At 38.8% G+C, this 10917-nt stretch overlaps 1 protein-coding gene and 1 long non-coding RNA gene across 2 annotated transcripts; one reads left to right on the top strand and one right to left on the bottom strand.

Annotated features, from left to right (window-relative positions):
• The first annotated feature begins 534 nt into the window (after positions 1-534).
• LOC121394841 lies at positions 535-1192 on the top strand. The gene is made up of 2 exons (XR_005962029.1): positions 535-716; positions 1159-1192. It is a non-coding gene; the product is annotated as an uncharacterized LOC121394841 (long non-coding RNA).
• A 4300-nt stretch (positions 1193-5492) lies between these two features.
• Positions 5493-10424, bottom strand: LOC121394831 (P2X purinoceptor 7-like). The gene is made up of 5 exons (XM_041566984.1): positions 10320-10424; positions 8206-8319; positions 7324-7388; positions 6781-7247; positions 5493-5801 (listed from the first exon to the last, which is right to left on the bottom strand). The coding sequence occupies exons 1-5, from the start codon at positions 10351-10353 to the stop codon at positions 5612-5614; spliced, it is 870 nt and encodes a 289-aa protein (XP_041422918.1). The 5' UTR covers positions 10354-10424; the 3' UTR covers positions 5493-5611.
• Positions 10425-10917: the final 493 nt, after the last annotated feature.

The following is a 10917-nucleotide window of genomic DNA, read 5'->3' as shown; positions in this document are numbered from 1 at the left end:
TTGAGGACACTGAGAGCAACATCCAAGGGTTTGGAGAGCAACATGTTACTCACAAGCTACTGGTTGGTGATCACTGGTCTAGAAGATCAAATGTAACAGAAATATATCACTTTACTCAGAAGATCAAGCTGCTGTATTTCTGTATAGTTATTCTAGCATCATTAAAAGAAAATCTTAACATTTTTATATTTCTTTTATTTCAGGACTTCTGATCTTGAATCAGTGATAGTTCAAACAGAAAAAGAAGAAAATGATGATTATGACGATGAAAAAGATGATAATGAGGATTATGATGATGAAGAAAAAAAAGATGATTATGATGAAGAAGAAAAAGATGATGATTATGATGATGAAAAAGATGATGATGATGAAAAAGATGATGATTATGATGATGAAGAAAAAAATGATGATTATGATGAAGAAAAAGATGATGATGAAAAAGATGATGATGAGGATTATGATGATGATGATGATGAAGAAAAAAAAGATGATTATGATGAAGAAGAAAAAGATGATGATGATGATGAAAAAGATTATGATGATGAAGAAGATGATGATTATGAAACAGCAGAAGAAACAGATGATTATGAAGGTTATGAAACAGCAGAAGAAACAGATGATTATGATGAAGATGATTATAAAGAAGAAGAATTGATTAACAAACCAGTACAGTTAGAAAAACTGGTTGATGATGATAAGAGTGAAACACATGAGGGGTGAGTTTGCTGAACTGTTCATAAATTCTTCCTGGGTTTCATATAATTGCAAGAAAATAGAGCTTTATATACATTAGCATTTACAATATGAACTCACCTATTAACACTGGATTATTTGGATGGCCAGTGGCTCAGTGATAATTAATACATGATTATAGTCTAGAAGATCAAATGTAACAGGAATATTGTACTATTGTGTCAGGGGTTTTAACACCAAAAATATGTTTTAATATTTTTGTATTTCTTTTATTTTAGGACTTGGGGGTGGTTAAAAATAAATACATGATTATAGTCTAGAAGATCAAATGTAACAGAAATATATCACTTTACTCAGAAGATCAAGCTGCTGTATTTCTGTATAGTTATTTTTAGCTTCATTAAACTTATTGATTTGTGTCAGGGAGAAGAAAATTTTAACATTTTTATATTTCTTTTATTTCAGGACTTCTGATCCTGAATCAGTGATAGTTCAAACAGAAAAAGAAGAAAATGATGATTATGATGATGAAAAAGATGATGATGAGGATTATGATGATGAAGAAGAAGAAAAAGATGATGATGAAAAAGATGATTATGAAAAAGCAAAAAAAGATGATGATGAAGAAAAAGATGATGATGATGATGATGATGATGATTATGATGATGAAGAAAAAAAAGATGATTATGATGAAGAAGAAAAAGATGATGAAGAAGAAAAAAAAGATGATTATGATGAAGAAGAAAAAGATGATTATGATGAAGAAAAAAAAGATGATGATGATGAAGAAGAAAAAGATGATGATGATGATGAAAAAGATTATGATGAGGATTATGATGATGAAGAAATGATGATTATGAAACAGCAGAAGAAACAGATGATGATGATGATGATGGTTATGAAACAGCAGAAGAAACAGATGATTATGATGAAGAAGAAAATGATGATGATGATTAGAAAGAAGAAGAATTGATTAACAAACCAGTAGAGTTAAAAAAAAAAACTGGTTGATGATGATAAGAGTGAAACACATGAGGGGTGAGTTTGCTGAACTGTTCATAAATGCTTCCTGGGTTTCATATAATTGCAAGAAAATAGAGCTTTATATACATTAACATTTACAATATGAACTCACCTATTAACACTGGATTATTTGAATGACCAGTGGGTGGTTAATAATATTTACATGATTATAGTCTAGAAGATCAAATGTAACAGAAATATATCACTTTACTCAGAAGATCAAGCTGCTGTATTTCTGTATAGTTATTTTTAGCTTCATTAAACTTATTGATTTGTGTCAGGGCTTTTAATACCAGAAATATGTTTTAATTTATTTATATTTTGTTTATTTCAGAACTTCCGTTTCCGAATATGTGACAATTCAAATGGATGTTGATGATGATGATGACAGTGCAAAACTTAAGAGATGTCCAGTTTGTTTATAAACTGGCAGTTTGGCTCTTTTTGCACTGATGTCTTTGCCACCTTCTCACAGGGATGGAGCAGTTATGGATGATAAAACATATTATATGTTTTATTATTGTAATCTATTTTTATAATAAATATATATGTGTGTATTTTTTATCTTCTTTATAGTATTATTGGATGTTTGCATTTTTAATATGAGACAACTAGAACCTTTACTGATAAGTATCTCGTTATACAAAATAAGGGAACATCATTCTACAACCAAACAAGGAAGCAGCTGCCCATGTGATTTCCCCCAAAACAAACATATTGTTGGTAAATCCCATTCTAATATTGGTGCTGTACTTGCTGCCATATATGATTCAGGCTTTTGGGTGACCATTGCAAGATCTTTGGGGAGGCTAATAAAATACTTCGCAGATTTCTCCATAATTATATGTATAATGCACCAGAACAGATGACAGAGCAGTGCCAGTTTCATATACCCCAGTACAGGTTGGCGGGATAAATATAGCGGCATATCAGAACATATAGACGGAAACAGAAAGTGTTAATGTATAATGTCCCCAGAACACATGGCAGGATAAATGCAGAGCCAACGTCATGTATATTACCTCCGTCCTGTTTGTTGTAGGGAAATTCATTAATGTTGGTTTGGGGAGGATTAGCCGAATCCTTTATTAAAATCCAGCCATGTCTTTACAACAGGTGAGAGCACTAAGAATTGCAGAGACACCAGCTCTATCCATAGCTCCTGCCATAGAGACCCATTATGTGACTGACCAAAAAAAGCCCCTGATCAAATCTGAATGTGTGGCCCCAACTTTACCATTAGAAAGAGTTCTTAATTAGTTCACTTGAAATTATGTGCACAGATACACGGTTGTAGTTTTGGCCACCATGGAAGTCAAATTATAAATATATAAATTACATATTTTGCCCTTAATATAACAATAGATACAGTAGAGCCAGTGATTCACTGGAAGCAGAAGTTCCACCTAATGTGCAATTATAATAATTCTGTGGGAAACTGATCATTTGCCGGATGATAGAGCCCTACATTTACATTGATGTCAGGACTTTGATTATGCCTATGTGTGCTCCCCTATATTTATATCAAACTTTAGTCTCCCCTTTTCCTGCTATAGAGTGTGAGGAGTAAGTTGCAGCATGCACTCATGCAATGGATCCCTATACACCTCCCTACATACGTAGTTGTGTAATGATTGCACCCCCTGGGGCCATTGAAGAGAACAACAAAAGAAAGAAAAAGGTATTCACATAGATGTGCATGGGGGGTGGGGGGAGCTGTCTGGAGGAGGAGGGAGGTGCAGGGATGCTGGATTGATCTTCCTGATCATATCAATCCAAACTCCCACCACTAACAAAGTAAGTTAGGCTGAAAAAAAGACACACGTCCATCAAGTTCAACCTTTTAGCACTTTTTTTGACCTGCCTAATTGCCACTTGATCCAGAGGAAGGTGAAAAACCCCATTTGAAGCCTCTCCAATTTATTTGCCTAGTAGACTTAAGGTATGAAGAGCTAAATTACAGAAACCCCTTAAAGGGATATTGTCATGGAAAAACATGTTTTTTCCAAAACACATCAGTTAATAGTGCTGCTCCATGAGATTTTTTTATATTTAATTTTGAAATCTGACATGGGGCTAGACATTTTGTCAGTTTCCCAGCTGTCCCATCATGTCACTTGTGCCTGCACTTTAGGATGGAATTACTTTCTGGCAGGCAGTTATTTCTCCTACTTAATATAACGGAATGTGTCTCAGTGGGACCTGGATTTTACTATTGAGTGTTGTTCTTACCTTCTCATTGTTCTGTTAGGCTGCTGGGGGGGAAAGGGGGTGATATTCCAACTTGCAATACAGCAGTAAAGAGTGATTGTAGTTTATCAGAGCACAAGTCACATGACTAGGGGAAGCTGGGAAACAGTATCCCTTTAACTTGAAACACGATATCAGAAGGGATAGAAAAGAACCCCCACTTGATCAGTTAAACTAAAGCAGTCACAATCTATTTTTTACACACTAATTAAATCCCAGTTAAGTTATAAGCACTTAGACAAACACCACTAATTAGTACATAGAGTTGAGTATATCACTTCATAATGAGTTATAAAGTGCTGTGGCAATAAGTTATAAAGTGCAGTGCAATAAGTTAATTAAATATTAAAAAACCCATTAAAAAACCCAAAAGGATCTATATTGAAATAGACCATAGAATTCAGACGAGACCCCTTCACACAGATTTATACCCTACCAAATGAATCAATTGTATTGTGCCAAATTGATTAAGTGCTTCCCCGAATGATGACTAAATTCTTAATTGATAGTTACTATATTATTAAATAAATTGATTGTATAGAGTAAAAACTAGATTGAGAGATTTAATTCAATAAATATAAAGTGCTAAAAAGTGCTGTATTAGTTAATGCTCTTACGTGAATAGTAAGGTTCAATTGATTAAATTAAATAGACTGCCATTTGATAGGATAAAAACTGAAATCAATGCTCAAATTCATGAAAAAAGGAGGAAAATGAAATAAGAGGAGGTGGAGTTGTCCCAAAACTGCTGCCTAAATTGTTTCTATCCCTGGGACACCACAAAGATGGAGAAGGCAGAGTAACCGGACTGTGGTCTCAGTTTTAAGCTGGGCCCTAAGCTGGTTTGAGAAGCTAATATAACCTATAAAACCACAATTCCACGGTCTCCCGGGAGTTTAGTATACAGAGAAGGAGAAGAGCTGAACCGAGCAAAGATTATTTCCACCACCCCTAAAAAAATTATTTTTTTTTTAGCCAAGGTTTTTGAATTAAAATTAAAAGTAGCCAAAGTTCAATGGATAAGAACGCCGACGCGTTTCGCAATGTTTGCGGTGGTTTGTGTTTTCGAAAACCTAAGGTCTCAAGCATTCTGGATAACAGGTCCCATACCTGTACTTGCTTATTGTAGGCGGCTCTTGGTTTGGAAGGAACCTCCGCTTGCATAAGTGACCCCAATCTTTCCCCAGAACTTCCCTAAGCTTTGTACTTCTTGCTCACGGCCACTCTCTTACCCATGGGGGAAACACATTCAACCTCCCCAGTGACTTTCCCAGGTATTATGATCTGATTCGGTAAACTTCCTGATCCTGGGCTGCTCTCTTTCTATTGGACAGGAACAGATTAATGTTTTGATTTACCATTCTATAGTGTGAAGAAGGGGGTGGAGCACTATTCAGTTGCTTTCCCTGGGTCATAGAGCAGCTTCTTTTCATAAAACACTAGGCTCCACCCCCTGGAAACGTGAAAGGGGCAGGGCTTATCCTTTAAGAATGGATGAGAAAGAAGTATAAATACACACCCACAAATGATAGAACAGAGCATTTATTGGACAAAACAGAAGTAAATCTTATATGTAATTAAAACCAACAGTTCAATGAATCCGTGACATTATTAGAACGTGTGTAACAGGGAAAACCACTGACCACTAATCCAGAGCCATCTTTTCAGCAAGGTAGTCCTGAGCCCCAGGGAATCCTGTGTATTTACGGTTGGGGTCGGGAAAGGTCTTTCGGATTCTCCTGATGGCACAAGCCGGTATAGGTTTGTTTTCTTCCGTTCCCAGGTATCCATACATCCACACCAGAAACGAACGAAAAGCGGTTTTCCGCAAACATCTGGAGAGAGAGAACGAAAAATGATAAACCAATTAAAAGACCACTAACATCATTTTTTCTAAAAAAAAAAAAGAAATAACTTACCGATTCTCCGCTTGCTCTCCTCCGCAGAAACGGCGTCAGGGCAACGATCCATTGTGCGGCGCTCGATTTCTCCTCCCTGCCTTCTATAGGAGATAGCCAGGGAGGAGAAATTGAGCGGCGCACGACGGATCGTCGCCCTGTCGCCGTTTCTGAAGAGGAGCGCATGCGGAGAATCGGTAAGTTATTTCTTAATAAAGTCTTTGCGAATTTAAATGTGTTTTGGGTGTTTTTTTTTTCGTATGTAGAAACTATTTTTTTTTAAAATTGTTTTTATGTTACTGGTCCTTTAAGGGCGGCGCAGAAAGGACTGTACCAGCGGCATAACTAGATGTTACTGGGCTACAAAGCAAATTAGTTTTAGGGCCCCCAACATGACCTGAGGTTGTCCTTTTTTATCAATAAAATGGTTTGTTAATTAGGGCTTCACGGGCCCCTATACTCCCTGCAGCCGCAGGGTCTGCTTCCTCTACAGTTACACCACTGGACTGTACCTTTAAAAAGTCACCTTGTTCTATTAGTGAAAGTTTCAGCCAAATCCTCACTAGCACCACCCACCTGGTTCACTTGACACTCCCACCATACACAGACTTGGATGAGGGAGGAGCTAAGGGAGCCCCAATAAAGAAATATTTTTTTTTAAATATAACAATCCTTTTCAGCATTACTGAGTACAGGATGATGGGGATATAAAAAAAAGGCTATATGTTCCCTTTAAAGAGGCAGTTCACAATTAAATTCCTATTTTGTATGATATGGACAACTGAGACAATTTGCAGTTGGTCTCCTTTTTTTAATTTCTGTGGTTTCTGTATGTACCCGGGGGAGGAGCTCCTATTAGCCCCGACACAAACAGCTTTCAATCTAATACATTGTGAATCTATACATATAAAAGCACCTCATATAAGCTCTGTGCTTGGGGAGCCTCTTCATCTTGTGGTTGATGATCTTGAATCCTGTGTCTATCCTATCATAGTCCACAACCTGTCGGAGGAATGTGGAGTGGGCGGTAATGCAGCGAGTCCCACAGGGAATGAGATCTCGGATCTTCTCCACCGACGCGCAACACAAGTTCTCCGTCTGGGTGTCGATGGGAACACAGTTTCCACACTTGCACCAATCCACATTCTCACTCCTTTCACTCGCTTCTTCTGCGTCACCATCTATACTGCTGTCTGTATTCTCTTCCTCATCCTCTTCCTCCTCATCCTCCCCTTCCTCCATCTCCTCCTCATCATCATCACTGAACTGACTAGCTGGGCTCTCCGTCCCGCTCATTGTTTGTCTTACAGGATTAAAGGGGAAGCAATCAGAAGCAGCAGCGACCGCTGGCCTTTTCCTTAGGCGCTCAAGTAAATCCATCAGCTGTGAGTTAAATAATGACATATCAGATCTTACAATCATTAGTTCAAACACATTGAAGAATATTAACCTTTAATACCTTATCATCAGAGTCAGATGAAGGTCTCCCATCAATGTCACTTGCTGCCCCCTCCGATATATTTCCTTGTGGGGGGAAAAGAATAAGCATTTCAGCACATTATATCCATTGACACAAGCAGTGAGACCCCTAAACTCCAGTGTTACTGACCCTCAGACACAAGCAGTGAGACCCCTAAACTCCAGTGTTACTGACCCACAGACACAAGCAGTGAGACCCCTAAACTCCAGTGTTACTGACCCACAGACACAAGCAGTGAGACCCCTAAACTCCAGTGTTACTGAGCCACAGACACAAGCAGTGAGACCCCTAAACTACAGTGTTACTGACCCACAGACACAAGCAGCGAGACCCCTAAACTCCAGTGTTACTGACCCACAGACACAAGCAGTGAGACCCCTAAACTCCAGTGTTACTGACCCACAGACACAAGCAGTGAGACCCCTAAACTCCAGTGTTACTGACCCACAGACACAAGCAGTGAGACCCCTAAACTCCAGTGTTACTGACCCACAGACACAAGCAGTGAGACCCCTAAACTCCAGTGTTACTGACCCACAGACACAAGCAGTGAGACCCCTAAACTCCAGTGTTACTGACCCACAGACACAAGCAGTGAGACCCCTAAACTCCAGTGTTACTGACCCACAGACACAAGCAGTGAGACCCCTAAACTCCAGTGTTACTGACCCACAGACACAAGCAGTGAGACCCCTAAACGCCAGTGTTACTGACCCACAGACACAAGCAGTGAGACCCCTAAACTCCAGTGTTACTGACCCACAGACACAAGCAGCGAGACCCCTAAACTCCAGTGTTACTGACCCACAGACACAAGCAGTGAGACCCCCAAACTCCCCGATAGGATCCCTGGCTACTTACCATCATCATGGAGTGAAAATGCTGAAGTATCAATTGGGTTCTGGTAATAACTAGGGTCCAGTTCTTCCTCCTTTATAACAACCTGTGTTATTTCTGATTCAGTCACCATGAGATCTGTGTAATAAGGGACAGTTGTGTAACTTAAACCTCAGAATGAAGTAGTGACATTGGATATATTGGCAATAACATGATGAGATAAATGTGAATATCCTTCACCTAATTCCTTATTGATGGTTTAGTGGTGAGTTTATATTAACAACCCTAGAATCCAAACCATAGGCAGGACATCTGACTAATCACTTTGCTATTGTTTTACTCTCCTGCCCCACATTCACATCTTATTACTCTTATTTACATGCAGTATATACCACTCTGTATATATATATATATATATACACTTATCCTTGTCCTCATCATCCCTTTAAGTTCCTCCACCCTCAATAAAACTCACAGACCTCCTGCATTGGAGGTGTCTTTACTTTTGCACATGTATCTCTCTCTGGATAAACCTTATAGACTCTCCTGTCTGTATTTATATCTCTTTCTGCCCCACTCTTCTTTCTCTGCCATATTTACCCTCCTCCACTCATACTCTCCTCTTTAATTACACTAAGCTCCAATCTTAACACTTCCCCACTAACCACTCAGTAACTGCTCTATGTTTTTACAAACATTTCTATGAAAGCTAATATTAAAATAAAGTACAGGTATGGGACCTGTTATCCAGAATGCTCGGGACCTGTGGTTTTCCAGATAACGGATCTTTCCGTAATTTGGATCTTCATACATTAAGTCTACTAGAAAATCATATAAATATTAAATAAACCCAATAGGCTGGTTTTGCTTCCAATAAGGATTAATTATATCTTAGTTGGGATCAAGTACAAGCGACTGTTTTATTATTACACAGAAAAAGGAAATTATTTTTAAACATTTGGATTATTTCATTATAATGGAGTCTATGGGAGGGATGTCAGGGATGTAAAACCCAGGAAGGAACATTAACCAATTAGAGGAAGGATGGGCGGAGTTTGTACAATCAGCCAATAACAATCTATACAAATTCACCGCTATTAGCTCTATGTTAGAGACACTGTGTATACATACAAAAGTGCATAATACATAACATAGTGCACTTTTGTATACACAGGGTCTAATTAAGGTATATCTCTAACATAGAGCCACTGGAGGTGAATTTGTATAGATTGTTATCGGTTGATTGTATAAACTCCGCCCCTCCTTCCTCTATTTGGTTAATTTTCCTTTAAATACTTTTGGTGTGTTTGTATGAACTTAGCCTATGATTATGTGTGCCTTGGTGACACGAAACGCGTAAGGCTTTCTGCTTTTTAAACAATGTAAAATAAAAACTTTTTTACTATTTGAACTTTTTGGGCTCCTGAATTCTACTCCTTGGTTGTCCACCATGATGACTTTTGAGTGAACTACTCTCCCTATGCTGAAGGTCTGGGGCATGAGCACCTGGACCCATTGAGAAAGCGCTAAGCTTATATACACTTGAAATCCCTGGATTGATCAGCTTCTAGCAGTTCCATTTACCTATATAAAACCCAGGGTTGGGCATAGGGAGGACACCAGGGTCGGACTGGGGGGCCCAGGGCCCACTGGGACTGCTGTCCAGGGCCCCCCTCTGGCCTCCATACTCGACGGCGTGCATGTGCGCATGGAGCCAAGCAGCGTACTTCAGTGCATGGAGCTGCGCGGCTTTGCAAATTGTTTTTTTTTATTTCAAGCCCAGGAGATCCAGAGAGGGAGTCTGGCTTGGTGGCGGCCCATGAGGGCCAGGGCCCACCGGGTTTTTTCCCAGTGTCCCGCCAGGCCAGTCCGACCCTGGAGCACACACTATTCAGTAGCAGTGGCCCATTCTGTAGCATTAGTTTAAGGCTGGGAATGCTTACTGGCTGCAATATTATAAATAAAGACCAATAATGCCGTGTTCCATGCGCATGTTATTGTCCCTGGGGAAATAAACACACGGCAGGGGCATAGGACATACCTCTTGGTATTCTGCATAATTATTTTATCAGATATTACAAAAGGGGGAGTCTCTATACTCCAGGCCAGTGTTATAGGAAGAATCCTTGGCTACTTACCCCCATCAGTATATTGTGGATCCTCATTCTCCATCTTTATTTGTGCTTCAGTGTCTGGGAAACCTGTCAAGAGTTATAAGATATACAGTCCCTGAATTAAACAGCAGATATTTAAGCTGATGTTACATTGACCAGTTATGGATGAGGAAAAACAATAACGGTGTTCTGCCTCCACTTACTGAGTGTAACTGAGTGTAACAGGGAGGCCCCCCATGTACCAAACATATTGCTTAGTCATGTCCACAATCACTTTACTGTTTTGCAAGTAGGGTCGTCATCTGGCCGCTATTTTACTAGCCTGGCCGGTAACAATTATGGTTCATTCCAATGTTATTAATAGGGAAAAAATATAAATATATAGGAAGGTCACTGATCCCAATGTTATTAATAGGGAATAAAGATAAATATATAGGAAGGTCAGTGATCCCAATGTTATTAATAGGGAATAAAGATAAATATATAGGAAGGTCAGTGATCCCAATGTTATTAATAGGGAATAAAGATAAATATATAGGAAGGTCACTGATCCCAATGTTATTAATAGGGAATAAAGATAAATATATAGGAAGGTCAGTGATCCCAATGTTATTAATAGGGA

The sequence above is a fragment of the Xenopus laevis genome, chromosome 6L (assembly GCF_017654675.1).
Source record: "Xenopus laevis strain J_2021 chromosome 6L, Xenopus_laevis_v10.1, whole genome shotgun sequence".
NCBI lineage: Eukaryota > Metazoa > Chordata > Amphibia > Anura > Pipidae > Xenopus > Xenopus laevis.
This window is presented reverse-complemented; position numbering and strand designations above follow the sequence as displayed.